This window comes from Pelophylax lessonae, assembly GCF_965119305.1.
Source record: "Pelophylax lessonae genome assembly, chromosome: 3".
NCBI classification, from domain to species: domain Eukaryota; kingdom Metazoa; phylum Chordata; class Amphibia; order Anura; family Ranidae; genus Pelophylax; species Pelophylax lessonae.
The window spans coordinates 324,000,545-324,016,305 of record NC_138770.1 but is presented as its reverse complement, the minus strand read 5'-3'; the positions used below and the strand labels follow the sequence as shown (position 1 = coordinate 324,016,305).

Sequence of the window (15,761 nt, the reverse complement as noted above, 5' to 3'; positions counted from 1 at the left end):
GCAGCTGAATGTGGAGGTCGAATTTATGCTGTCGCATCAGGGCGCATTCTGTCTCCAGGTTATCCATCGCCATATGAAAATAATCTACACTGCACTTGGATTCTTGAAGCAGATCCAGGGAAAACTATTAGGTAAGCTGTCTGTCTGTCTATCCATATTTATACATAAACAGTCAACACTGTTCATTTCTTATACAGCAAATATTAAAGCTTAACTCTATGCTTTGGTGAACTTAAATAGTTAGCTTGAATCAAGCTGGTTCAAACAAAATATTTCCTTTACTAATGCGCTCTTCACAAACTATTTCTATCAACTACATACCGTATTCAGCGCTGTGTTCTGGCAGCAGGATGGAAACTTCCTATCCCACTCCTGGAACAAAATGTTCTCAGGCTGATTGCTGCTTTATATTTTTATGAATGATTACAAGACTTTTGCTGATTGGCTGAGGCAGGGATGCAGGCAAATGATGCCATGATCTCATAAAATATGAAGCTTTCTTTGAATTTCTGAGCAGTGCTATTTCAACTTTGTTTTGTTCTGGGAGCAGGATTGGAAGTTCCCATCCCACTGCCAGAACTATATGTAGCCTACATACAGTGACTTGCGAAAGTATTCGGCCCCCTTGAACTTTTCGACCTTTTGCCACATTTCAGGCTTCAAACATAAAGATATAAAACTAATTTTTTGTGAAGAATCAACAAGTGGGACACAATCATGACGTGGAATGAAATTTCTTGGATATTTCAAACTTTTTTAACAAATAAAAAACTGAAAATTGAGCGTGCAAAATTATTCAGCCCCATTAAGTTAATACTTCATAGCGCCACCTTTTGCTGCGATTACAGCTGTAAGTCGCTTGGGGTATGTCTCTATCAGTTTTGCACATCGAGAGACTGAAATTTTTGCCCATTCCTCCTTGCAAAACAGCTCGAGCTCAGTGAGGTTGGATGGAGAGCGTTTGTGAACAGCAGTTTTCAGTTCTTTCCACAGATTCTTGATTGGATTCAGGTCTGGACTTTGACTTGGCCATTCTAACACCTGGATATGTTTATTTGTGAACCATTCCATTGTAGATTTTGCTTTATGTTTTGGATCATTGTCTTGTTGGAAGACAAATCTCCGTCCCAGTCTCAGGTCTTTTGCAGACTCCATTAGGTTTTCTTCCAGAATGGTCCTGTATTTGGCTCCATCCATCTTCCCATCAATTTTAACCATCTTCCCTGTCCCTGCTGAAGAAAAGCAGGCCCAAACCATGGTGCTGCCACCACCATGTTTGACAGTGGGGATGGTGTGTTCAGGGTGATGAGCTGTGTTGCTTTTACGCCAAACATTACGTTTTGCATTGTTGCCAAAAAGTTCGATTTTGATTTCATCTGACCCGAGCACCTTCTTCCACATGTTTGGTGTGTCTCCCAGGTGGCTTGTGGCAAACTTTAAACAACACTTTTTATGGATATCTTTAAGAAATGGCTTTCTTCTTGCCACTCTTCCATAAAGGCCAGATTTGTGCAGTATACGACTGATTGTTGTCCTATGGACAGAGTCTCCCATCTCAGCTGTAGATCTCTGCAGTTCATCCAGAGTGATCATGGGCCTCTTGGCTGCATCTCTGATCAGTCTTCTCCTTGTATGAGCTGAAAGTTTAGAGGGACGGCCAGGTCTTCGTAGATTTGCAGTGGTCTGATACTCCTTCCATTTCAATATTATCGATTGCACAGTGCTCCTTGGGATGTTTAAAGCTTGGGAAATCTTTTTGTATCCAAATCCGGCTTTAAACTTCTCCATGACAGTATCTTGGACCTGCCTGGTGTGTTCCTTGTTCTTGATGATTCTTATTCATGATGCTCTCTGCGCTTTAAACAGACCTCTGAGACTATCACAGTGCAGGTGCATTTATACAGAGACTTGATTACACACAGGTGGATTATATTTATCATCATTAGTCATTTAGGTCAGCATTGGATCATTCAGAGATCCTCACTGAACTTCTGGAGAGAGTTTGCTGCACTGAAAGTAAAGGAGCTGAATAATTTTGCATGCCCAATTTTTCAGTTTTTTATTTGTTAACAAAGTTTGAAATATCCAATAAATTTAATTCCACTTCAAGATTGTGTCCCACTTGTTGTTGATTCTTCACAAAAAATTACATTTTTATATCTTTATGTTTGAAGCCTGAAATGTGGCAAAAGATCGAAAAGTTCAAGGGGGCCGAATACTTTCGCAAGGCACTGTACAGTTTATACAGCACTGACAGCCGTTACATGTGTTAGTGAACTAGTTTGTTTGGACCAGTTTGCTCCAAACAGACTATGTAAAGTTCATTTAAGTTGATTAAATCCTTGACTTAAGCTTTAAAGCTGAACTCCAGTCTCACCTTTAGTCCTGCAGAGTTGTACAGGTTTCTCTCCTGTATTTAAGTTATTTACTCTAATTTCACTGTACACTGTTAGCCTTTTACAGTATGCATTAGAAACTGCAGCAAGTCAGTTCCTTACTGTCCGTGGCCAACAACCTTCAATCGCTGCATTTCAGTTCTTTCATTCATGGAGGCTCAGCATCACATGTGGGCATTAGCTATGGCAGCCAGCATGTAAACATATCCTGTTCAGGAATGCCCACTCCAGACAGACATTCACCCATCATGGCATTTTGATAATTTTGATAATTGTCCTTCAGGGTTAAGGCACTTCAGGGATGTCATGAGGCAGGACACTGGCGTGTTTTTGAGAAACTATACACAGCACCCTGCTGTCTTTTCACTCAAATCATGAACTTACTGCTTAGCATATAGAAGCCCAGAGACTTACTGATGGCTATAAGATAATATATGTAATAAAAATAAAATGTTTTCTCATGAAAGATATACATGCAAAGGTCCCAATAGTGTAATATATAAACATTTATTGGCAGCACATAAAGGGCTACACTCACTTCACAGAAAATATGTATCGGCTTATTTGCAAACAATATGACAGCGGTTTCTCATATCTCCCTCTCCTGTGAGAAACTGCTGTCATATTGTTTGTCGATAAGCTGATACATGTTTTCTGTCAAGTGAGTGTAACCCTTTATGTGCTGCCAATAAATGTTTACATATACATTATTTGTGATATAGAAAAACACTTATGCCAAATTCTAAAAATTTGTAAAATGAATAGAACTGCTGCTGCTACAACCCCCTCTGGGTAAGCAAAGGAAAAAATAGAATAGCCAACTAGCTATTAGCAGCGCAATTCCTCAATCTGTGCGTGATATCTATATAATACTCAAAGTACGACAAAAACTAAAGTGCAATCATACATATACCCTGTGAATGTTGGACAGGTAATAATGGTGATAAAAGTACATGTAGTACTAAATAAAGTGCAAAATATTTCAAATATATAAAGTGCAGCAACTTGTAGTGCAAAAAATTGTCCAAACAAATATAAAGTGCAACAGCTTATAGTGCAAATAATGTCCAAATGCTTATAAAGTGCATCAACAATGAATAATGGTTCCCAGCAGCTCAAAGTCTCTTCAAGGTGCAACAGTGCATACATCCTTTTCACAAGTGCAAAGTGCTATATGCCAAAATTAATAGTGATGGTGACACCCTCTGTGTACTAGGAGTTTGAGAAGAATGCACACTCACCAGACGTTGTTGATCTCTTATGCCATATGGCAAGAAAGATCAAATAAAGCTTAAAGGATCATCCAGCTCTGTAATCCACTCATCCGTGCCTGGAGGAGGTTGGTCCTATAGTAGGTAGATATATGGGGACACAAGAGACGGACTCCTCATGGTGAAGTATCTTTAAAAAGTTCCAATATTTTATGTAAAAGTTTTTTAAAAGAAAAAAAGGAAAACAAATGGTGGTTGTATAGTAGCAGGATGCTGCAATTTGCAGCGCGGGGGGTTCCCGTGTGGATGACTCACACACTAAACGGGGAACCGCGCCACTCCGAGACTTCCTGGTGCAGCATGTGTTCCAGGCTAGATTCCAAAACTAGGCTACATGCATACCAGCTTATAAGCCTGTGCACTTGTGAAAAGGATATATGCACTGTTGCACTTTAAAGAGACTTTGAGCTGCTGGGAATCATTATTCGTTGTTGATGGACTTTATAAGCATTTGGACATTATTTGCACTATAAGCTGTTGCACTTTATATTTATTTGGACAATTTTTTGCACTATAAGTTGCTTCACTTTATATATTTGAAATATGTTGCACTTTATTTAGTACTACATGTACTTGATTCACCATTATTACCTGTCCAACATTTACAGGGTATATGTATGATTGCACTTTAGTTTTTGTTGCACTTTGAGTATTATATAGATATCATGCACAGATTGAGGAATTGCACTGCTAATAACTAGTTGGCTATTGTATTTTTTCCATTGGGGCATTTTCATTTATATTTTTCATGAGCAACTATTACTGTGGGGGAGTGGAAGAGATGCTAAAGTTTTTGAGAGGAGGAATCTAGCAGCTGCAGAGATCTATAAAGTGTTCATAGACCTCACAGTGGACACAGTGGAAAAGGTGCACAGTAGTGAAGGTCTTGGGTATTTTTATGAATTTTATCAGTCCATCGATCAGTCTGTTCAATGGACTGATCATATTACATGCTGTTTTTCTAGGTGTATATGGCAATTCATAGAGTGGCAGATGAAGGCATTGTGATTATGGTATAATAATAATTCCCTTACCACCTGCTGGTTTACTTTGGAATGAAAGGACATTGATATAACCACTGCACTTTAAGCTGACTATGATGATTTATGAAGAACAAGTCTTTTGGCTACAGGGATAATACACATGCGCCTGTATGTTAAGATTGTTTTGCCACTGCCTCTACTAACTGATACATTTTTTGACACCTACTAATGACCCCTATATGCACAGTTCTTTCATTCCACTATCATTGTTTGGGCTCTAATGGTATTATGATATAATTTTTTGCTGCCAAGATATCAAGGTCCTGATGAAGCGGCAAAATGTGAAACGTGTTGACCTCTTGGAACATTTAGCATAAAGATATTGATATATGTACTACATGGTGAAACCCCACCCAATGAGAGTGAATTTTAATTTGCTTGTTTTGTGGTTTCAGTATAGTCCTACTACCTTTTCCTTTGTTAATTTTAAAAACAAGAGCAACTCTACTTCAACTAAATCTTCCCATACCAAGAATAACATAACATTTTGTTAAATACGAGTTTTTTGGAATGAGTGTACACCATGTGTATCATGTATAACACACAACAGTGCTACTGATGTTGATAAAAACAAAGAATATATTTAATGTTAATAAATTTCTGTCTTCAGAATAGCTTTCTCCTGCTCACATAATGGGGTATCTACGATAAAAATGTCATCTTGTACAGATATGAAATATATTATTTGGTTTAAGAAATATTTCTGTTGCTATAAGCACTATGTTTTATATATTGCATTAGAAACTGATCTCTGTGCACATCTGCACATTAATCTTTCCATAGTGCCTTTAGCATTTCAGTTCAGATATAAAAATCTTTATCAATAGTTCACTCAATTATAAAAGTTGAAGATATACGGCTAATGAGAATTGTGTGTAAGAAAATGTTATAGAAAGTGTCAAAATTCAGCTTAATCATTTTAAAAAAAAATTGGATGAGTACAGAACACTGTAAACTTGATGCAGGTTTTACAGTTTATTATTTTAAAACGTACTGCACAATTATGATTGATAAGTACCTTTTATATTTTATTACCAGTAATGAGCATGCAATATCATTACATAGAGGACCCAGGAAGCTATAGGCAAGAGCAACTACATCCTACATCCTAAAAAAAAAAAAAAAAAATCACAAAGTACTAAAGAGAAACTGTCACCCGGACATACCAAAAGTGTCCTGCTACTTTTCAGGAGGAATCCAGACAAATTATTTATTTCCCAGGGCACAGCTTAGGCCCAATAATACTTCTAACAAAACATTTCTTAGTATTCGCTATAATATAAAAAAAAAGCCTCATTTTTTTAGTCCACTTCAAAGCTCCCCTGAGACATCACTAACATTTCACAAGTATAAAAACTCAAAAAATCTGCAGCACCCCCCCCCCCCCAATATTTCTCATATACCACTAAAATGTGTTAACCCAAACAAACTCCAATTATATGCATGTCTCACATAGTGTTAACAGTAGTTAACAAAGCCTGAATTTAAATTCATATATGTTTCACACTAAATAAAAAAATACCACAGTGAGTTATTTTTATAGCAAAAAAAAAAAAAGAAGATGTGATTGTGTTGAGTAAATAGATGTGGTGCCGGAATTATTATTACTGTATACTATCATTTTTGATCAGCTTCATCCCTAGCTAGCGCTGCTGGGGATTGAAAGCTCTGAACCCAGAAGCAGTGTAATTCACAATGTTACCAGTGTATATGTCAGTTTGCTGAGCTCCTTCTGCTCTAGCCATTGACACTCTCCATGCCCATCCTGGGCCCACAGGAGGGAGAGCAGAGCCAAGAATACAACGTGAGGGTTTACAGGGGACAGTACTTTCCACTGACTGTCAAAGCATTCACTTCCATCAGAAAGGGGACAAGCAGTTTGACAAGTACACACTCACATTCCCAGCTGCTACAGGGTGTGTAAAATCTATTGCTGCCACCAATAGATGCCTTACACCCATGACATTAAAGGGGTAAACCAGTCACACCTAGGTGTTTGTAGACAATCCTAAACCCAGTTAAAGTCTTGCACCTTTTTGCTTGGTAATGCTTTAAATATAATGCTTGACAAGTACAAGTACATCAATAAAAGTAAAGGATTAAATCAGTCACAACCAAGGATGTGTGGACCCTTTGAAACCCACTTGAAGTCTTGCACCTTTTTGCTTGGGAATACTTTAAATATCCCTTTCTCTCAGTAAAAATACTGCTCACTTTACTCCTATTTATTTTGGTCAAATAACTGCTACACTCCTCATCGCAAAGGTTCTTATACAGATTGGCATTTCACAGGAAGAGGGGGTGTGTCTGATCAGGTCTTTTAATGAGTTCATATTACTGAGAGCACTGGGTCTAAATCTGGCAGCTATTGGACTGCACAGTCATATTTCCATACCCTGTACATCTGCTGTAACAAGAAAGTAGAGGTAAGACTACGAAAACAGATGCTGTTAACACAATGTCTTCATGACTGCATATTGATTTCTGTGATTTCACTTGGAATTTAAATTGGGACATGGATGAGATGATATTTATCAAAATCCTATATTTATGTCCACACAGAAGACCCTAGAATTATTATTTTATGGTTTTTGTTTGCTTTTCTTTCAGTGCTTGCTAGTTTAACATTATATTTCTAGAGACAGAACAATGCATATTTTAGTGTTTACAAGATTAAACATTATATATATACTGTCTTGTTTTTTCAGCCTTCACTTTATAGTTTTTGACACTGAAGTCTCACATGATATCCTCAAGGTATGGGATGGACCTGTAGACAGTGATGTTCTTCTGAAAGAGTGGAGCGGTTCTTCTCTCCCCGAGGACATTCATAGCACATTCAACTCTTTGACTTTACAGTTTGATAGTGATTTTTTCATCAGCAAGTCTGGTTTTTCCATACAGTTTTCAAGTGGGTATAACAGGATGCATTATAAATTTAACATGATTCACTATCTACGTTGCATGGAAATGTTCCTGTGTATATTCTTTACCCCTGACTGTTTTCATCTACATAAAGCACACAAATGCATATAGATTTTCCTTTCAAATGAGTTGAAATGCCAAACATATTTTTTCTAGGTCTATCTCTATATTCATTTAAAATGCAAGGTGGGGAATAAATATTCATGATGTCTGTCAAAAGCAACCTTTCTTTTGGAGCCTTAGTTCAATTTGAAAACTTTTTTATCCCTTCACTTCGCATCTTTATTGGTGTCATCCACGCGGTGTCTCTATTTATGAAGCAGTTAAAGGATTGTCATTCCAATTCAGCACAGCATGTAGAAAATGAAGATACAAACTGACTCATGCAATTATATTAATTGTAATCAAGCTACATATTTTTCATTACAGTTTAATTACTATTTAATCATGCATAAAATCACAGAGTCTGAGCTTAGTGTAAAAAAATGACCCTTAATTTGTGTATATAATATTCTGTAATGCTGAACTGTCAGCAGATATGTCTTTTATAAACAGAATAGCTGTTAGTTAAATGTTCTGTCATTGCTGAAAAAACATAGTTTGAAAGGCAAAGCAAACAATAACTGAGTGTCACCAATAGCAACCAATCCATAGAAAACAAATTGAATGATAGAAGACACAATACCCTTACTTGATATGACATGAAATTAAATCTTTGAGAATCCAAGATTATTGGATTTCATTTGAAAATTATATATTTTCAGTCTTACAGCATAGTCTTGAGATGGCCATGAGATGAGATTAGCTGATCTGCTGTTTCTAGTCAAATTTGGTAATGCAATCATGTTAATGGCACAAGCAGAACATTTTTGCTGACTATTTTCCATGCTAGGTTTGTAAAATACTTCCAATCATTGTTTTTACTCAAAATGTAAGTGCTAGTGGTGTCTCCTTCCCATGTCTTCTCTGAATAAATATTATATACACTATTTAAAGTGGTAGTATTTTAGAATTTTATTTTTCCCAACAGGTCAGCTTATAATAAAGCTGGCTTGTAGGTAAAATAAATATATCCTAAACGTGCACCATTTAGAAGATATTCTTGTGAGCAGCAGCCAATGTCATCACTGGCGCATGCGCTCTGAAGAAACAGCATACCCCTGCTATTCCTTCGGAACTGTGTGCCGCGGCCAAGACTCCCATGTGCATGCGCGGGAATGACGCCATCGTGATTTGGCTATTCAGACACCCAAAGTCCCCGAACCCTGAAGGAAGACAAAGTGAAGATGGAAGCCCCTACAGCAGTGACAGAGCGCCACTGAAAGGCTTTGTTCTAAGGTAAGTCTTTCATAACCACTTGATGACTGCCCTAACCTCAATATCCTTTTTGTACTGTGGGCAATTCTCTTTCAGATAAAAGTGATCCCTGTGGGGGATTCACCATGGTATCACTTTTAAAGGTGATGGGAGAGGTGACCCCCCCCTGCCATTTTCCAGTCATCTCCAAGCCTACCAGACCTGTCAGTAAGCCCAGAGCTGATCAAATCCATTGTATATTTGGGCAGGATGTCAAGTGAGGGCAAGATAGCTCCCGCTCAGTTCTATGCCCTTGGAGGACACCTGGCATCACTTCCATCTCTCAGCCTTACAGGGATAATTTTTTATTCCCTTAAAGGCAAAATTACATGTTTTTTTCTTTACCCTAGATCTCTAAATAAAGAAGACCTGTCATGCTTATTTCTATTACAAAGGATGTTTACGTTCCTTGTAATAAGAATAAAAGTGTTAAAAAAAACGTAAAAATAAAAAGTAAAATAAATAAGAACAAAAAATGTAAAGTGCCTCATCCCTTCGTGCTCGCACGCAGAAACAAACGTAAATGTGAGTTGCACCTGCATATGTAAACGGTGTTTAAACCACACATATGAGGTATTGCCTTGATTGTTGGAGCGAGAGCAATAATTCTAGCACTAGACCTCCTCTGTCACTCTAAACAGGTAACCTGTAAAAATGTTTAAACTGTTACCTATGGAGATTTTTAAGAGCCAATCATCAAGCATGCGCAAAGCATGACATGTTAGGTATCTATTTACTCTAGATAACATCATCTTTCACATTACACACAAAATTGGGCTAACTTAACTGTGTTTTTTTTTTTATTCAAAAAAGTGTATGTTTACAAAAAAATTCAGTTTAAAGACTGCTGGGCAAAACCAGTATGACATAAAATATCGCATTGATTGCCATTTTATTCTCTAGGGTCTCTGCTAAAAAATATATAATTTTTAGGGGTTCTAAGTCACTGTTAAGCAAAAAATACTAATTTCCAGAAGTTCAAGAAAAGGCCTGGTTTTAAAGTGGATAATGATGATATCCACCTTATGATATTGCCTTGCAGGTGGAAACTTTTTTTTTTTTTTTTTTTTTCACAGAGTTTACTACCGCTTTAAGAATCTCTTATTTTTTTAAAGGTTAATGCAAATTTGCTGATTTAATAATAATTACAACACATGCTGTAGAATATATGCATAAAACATCTTCTACAAAGATTAAAAGGTTTCAGTTTGTCATCAACATTTAATAAACAACTTGGTTTTAGAACTTTAATGGGAAACACGATTAGATGAATATTAGATCCTTTCATCTATGCTTACAATGTGAGCCGGTAGAATTGTATGTGTAAATTTACTATTTTTAATACAATATATTTAAAACATTTTTTGCACAATTCAAAGAAACATTACACTCTAATTTTGAGATTTTGAGATGTGTTTTCATTGTGTCACACTGGGCTTCATATGACCATAGAAATTTGTGGGACCACCGCAGATTATTATAAGCCCTGATATGCATTTTCTGGCTTATTTACTATACTAAAGATGATTGTAAATTGCAGTGACTCTAAGTAACCCATAAGAAATATTAATTGCATTTTAAATCGTATTACTTGTTCTACTATTATTATTTTTTTTAACATGATATTGTAGTATGCAGTTGGATTTGTGATTAGGGCAGCATGGCTAAGATGATGCATTTGTGTCTGAATTGTGCACTGTAGTGGAAAATATACTGAGAAAAGAACATTCTTTTTTGGGATTGTAGCTTTAGATGCAACTAGTGTGTTATGATACAATAGAATAGAAAGAAGGACTTCACAATAAATAAAAGAAAAAATAAGATTGAGGCTTGGAAGATAAAGTACTTTAATTCATACCTTCATTGATTTTATTTTAGTTCTATCAAGATACATTGACAGTGGAGGTCATACTGTATATTGACTTTGGAATGTTGCTCAGTAACTTGTAACATCAATTACTTATTTGTGTTGGCCATAATTGAGAACAGTTTTTCTTGCAGTTGATGTGAAAAGTCACTGCTTCTAGTGATGAGTATAAGGTCACTTGGTAGAGAAAAACTCTATTGTGTTTAATCAACAGAAATTAGAAAATATTAAAAACACCCTTAATATCCCTGCAGGAAAATATTTCTGCTTGAAATGGCATTAAATACTTCACACCATTTAGGTATTCGATGCTATTTTGCAGAAATCATCTTAGCGTGCTAATGGCTCTTTAATCTTTCAGATGCAAATTAATTTCAGCATTTATACATATTATGGATTTGATGCACCGTTTAAAAGTCATATCACCAAAGCAAAATATTTCTCTGTTTGAAGTGAATATTGAATTGAAGTGATCTAGCCACAGAAATTATGGAATATTACTTACCCAAACAGTGTGGTTAGGTAGATATACAGAATAAAAAATTCAAATAAACTATGCACTGCAAAACTATAAATAAGTAAAAATTGAAAGTAATTTCTCCATGTGACCTCTAAGAAGACATATCCTTAGGAAAATTCCAAAATTTAGACAGTCAGTTTAAAGGGAGATTATAATGATTTTGAGTCATCTTTATTGTATTTTCTATCCTTATATGTTTTTAAATTTCAATTTTATATTTTTTCTTTTTGCGATTTATATAAATATTTGTACACTATCATCATGACTTTAATACAAGGTAAACCTATGAAACCAGCGTCAACAAACATTATTTGCTTTAGGGGTGAGAGTACGGCAGAAGCAGTTTGCTTCTAGACTGTCTCTGTCTAATTGAAACTCTGTGTATATTAAAGTGGAACTTTAGCCAGAAATGAAGTCCAGAAAAATCACTGCATGCAGTAATGTTGCAGGTATAGCTATGTAAAACATTCAAAATATGTGTCTATCCTGTTTAAAATCAAGTAATGCATGGCCTTATTCTGTTCTGCACAGCCTCATTTGTTCTTTATTCTTGGCATTGTGCCAAAAAACAAATATAATTGAGGTCAATCTGCTGACAGACTAAATATTTACTGCTGCTCAGGGGCTCTGGGTTTCAGCATAATGGCAGCCTCCAGCGAGAACCATGAACAATGCTGGAGGCAATTTACAGCACACTCTAATTCATGTAGCATAATTATTAATGTGGAATGTAAGTTATTTGCTAAAGAACATTATTTTTTATTAAGTTGTTATGGGTAAAGTTTTGCTTTTTCAGAATAGCGAAAGAGACTGGAGAGAAAGAGGGATGAGGAATCACGTTGCATATTTGTTTTAGACGTTTTGTGTTTGATTTGTACTCAAGCTAATGAGTAGGGATGAGTGAATATGTCTAAGTTTGGTTAGTGGGCGATTTGTTTAACCCTGTGTGCAGCCTTACCATTTTGAATCTAAAACGAAACCCCATTGAAGTCTATTGGAGTGAACCTGGATAATAATTTCTGGCCATTTCGAAGACTATCTGGAAAGGAATTCTCACAAAAGGCATGGAGGACTGGGCACTGCCATGGATGACAAGCACTAATGCAAAAAAAAATATTTTAAAGAAATAGAAGGGAGTTTGTCCTCCAACCAAGAACTGCAAGGGTGACATGGGAGTGTTAATTACATTACATTACTCAGTTATACGGTGACAGGCAGCCGCTCCCAGGCGAATCGCCGTAGCTGTACGTTGCTTCTCTCAGGAGGCTAGCGGGCAAGCGCGCACTGCCGGCGGCGCACTCCCACCCCCGCTCGTCAGCGGGGAAGATGATGCAGCGGGGAGGTGGCTCTGATTGCTGCCTGACACCCATGATCATTCCCCGCTGAAAGAGAAGAACGGTCAGCTGTTGTAAACACAGCTGACCATTCTTCTCCCTGGAATGATCATAGAGCCCATGTGATCCTTCTATATAGGATCACATGTCTCTATGGTCATTTCAGAAGCCACACCCCCACACTTAGAATCACTCCCCTAGGCTCACATTTAACCCCTTGATCACCCACAATGTTAACCCCTTCATTGCCAATGTCATTATTACATTAACAGTGCATATTTTTAGCACTGATTACTGTAGTAATGTCACTGGTCCCCCAAAAATGTCAAAAATGTCAGTCAGGGGTCCGATCTGTCTGCCACAATGTTGCAGTCCCGCATAAAATTGCAGATTGCCGCCATTACTAGTAAAAAAAAAAAAATGACATAAATCTTTCCCGTAGTTAGTAGACGCGATAACTTTTGCGCAAACCAATAAAAATATGCTTATTGTGATTTTTTTTACGAAAAATATGCAGCAGAAAACAAATTGGCCTAAAATATTAAAAAAAAAAATTTTGAGAATGTCATATAGCAGAATGTGAAAGATATTGTTTTTTCTTGTTCAAAATTGTCTCTCTTTTTTTGTTTATAGCACAAAAAAAAATGGCAGAGGTGATCAAATACCACCAAAAGAAAGCTCCATTTATGGGAAAAAAGGACATCAATTTTATTTGGGTACAGCATCGCACAATGGCGCAATTGTCTGTTAAAGTAACACAGTGCCGAATCGCAAAATAGGGCCTAGTCAGGAAGGGGGCAAATCCTTCCAGTCTTAAAGTGGTTAAGCTATACAGTATATGTTGTTATTGGTATTACGTCTTTTGGATGTAAAAAAAGGAATTTATTCAAAATAAAAATATTACCGCTAATTGGACAGATTCCCGACTGAGGACCCAAGGTGAATATAATTGGGCAATGATAATTCTGAAAAGTACAGTACAACCAGCCATCAAAACTAAAAAAATAATAAATAAACAGTTAGACAATTATGTAACAGATAATGACATGCATTAACAATAAAGTGTCCAAAATATTGTGAGCCATTAAACGAAATCTCAATTGGCAATATTCATATAGTCCTTGCAATCTAAATAACTGGATTCAATTCAATGTGCAAACAAGTCAGTCAGCTTTCAGCGCTGTCGCACTTTGAATGACAATAGCGCTGTCATGCAACACTGTCCCATATTAAAATTGTTATCATTTTTTTCACACAATTAAAGATTTCTTCTGGTGATATTTATTCACCACTATTATTATTTTTTTTTTTTTTTTACCATTTGCTAAAATAAAGGAAAAAAGGCCAAAAAACTTCAAAAATAACATATTTTTCTTTGTTTATGTTATAAAATTTTGCAAATAAATAATCTTTCTTCATAAATTTAGGCCAAAATGTATTATGCTCCTTTTTTTATGGCCTATCCCATTTCCTGAGACCCAAAAATGGCAGGACAGTACAAATATCCCCCAAATGACTTCTTGGAAAGTAAACAGTCTGTTTACTTTATTTAGTAAAAGGCATGGCACAATTTTTGAAGCTGCCATGTTTTGTCACAATTTTTTAGAAAATGAAGAAAATAATTTTTACATTATTTTTACATACTGTCACCAGTTCAGTACAGTGTGATCATATAACGGGTATGGCGGTGACCAGGTACATGTACTGGTGACAGTGTGTTCAAAAAATAATAATAATTTTTATAATATTTTATTACATACTGTGACATAAGCAATACACTGTTACCATAGTAACATTCTACCACTCTGAGGAGTTGATTTTTTTTTTTTTACATACTATGTTTGCTCATTGCAATGAATTTCACTGCAATAAGAAAATATTTTTCCTGAATGACAGTGTGTATTGTTGTGATTAGCTGTGATTGGTCACAGCTAATCACATGGGAAACTATTCAGACACACCACATACTCCCAGGCCATATCCTTTGAGTTCCTATAATAGGTATGAACCTCTTAGGCATGAGAGATATGAAGAGAAAGATGACTGGAGATAAATACCCCCACAGAGGACCCCCATCAGCTCTAAAAAGAAGATTTTTTTAGGCCAGGGTCCCAATAAAGGGAACAGAAAAAAATGAAAAGAGGCTGCAGAGGTGGATCTAATGGAATTTTTAATCCCAGTGGGATTACATTGACCAATTCCAAAAAACACACTCTGAATAAAGGGCTCAAGTACGCTCCAAAGAAACAATTGAATAAATTTGAAACCTTTATCGACATCCACAAATACATTAGAAAGCTAAATGTCAAGCGACACTTTCTGTCTAAAGCTAATGAAAGGAACCATGTTTCTTATACGTCCACCACTTCCATTCCGACAGTTCTCAGGAATGCCTCCCTGTTCAACCCCCAAGGAGTGCAAAGTCATCATGTGACCTGGTTTTAAAGGAATTGGAAGATAGAGAATTCAGATCACAACCTCAGAGAGATCTAAGGAAAGGAGTGAAATCACTTTGTGAGAACAAGAATCTTATAATAAGACCTGCGGACAAGGGTGGGGGTATTGTGCTACTCAATAAGGAGCAATACACAGAAGAAATGGAAAGATTGTTATCTGATAAGAACACCTATGAGGTTTTGAAAAAAGATCCCACCCTTAAATATAAGAAACAATTGGAAAAGATTGTCGTTAAAGGTTATGAGGAAGGTATTATTAACAAGAAAGAGAAGGAATTCCTGGTGCCATTAGCACCTAGGATTCCTACTATATATTATCTTCCCAAAGTACACAAGAGCCTTACTAGACCACCAGGGAGGCCCATAGTAAGTGGGATAGATTCTGTCACCTCCAGAATCGGAAGATACGTGGACTTCTTTCTGCAGCCCCTGGTCCAGGAAACCCCTTCATACCTTAAAGACTTAAAGATACGAATCAATGTATTCAAGAAGTGACACAATTAGAGGTGAAGGGAGATGTATTATTGGTCACGGCGGACATGACCTCCTTATACACCGTGATACCCCATCAAATAGGATATGAAGCGGTATGT

The 15,761-nt window shown here is 36.5% G+C and overlaps 1 protein-coding gene across 1 annotated transcript in view; it reads left to right on the top strand.

Annotated features, from left to right (window-relative positions):
* Positions 1 to 15,761, top strand: part of CSMD1 (CUB and Sushi multiple domains 1) — a 2,644,830-nt gene that overhangs the window by 2,016,719 nt on the left and 612,350 nt on the right. Inside the window, exons 25-26 of the mRNA XM_082250071.1 lie at positions 5 to 131; positions 7,419 to 7,621. Of these exons, the coding sequence (XP_082106197.1) occupies positions 5 to 131; positions 7,419 to 7,621 (330 nt within the window). The remainder of the gene's footprint in view (positions 1 to 4; positions 132 to 7,418; positions 7,622 to 15,761) is intronic.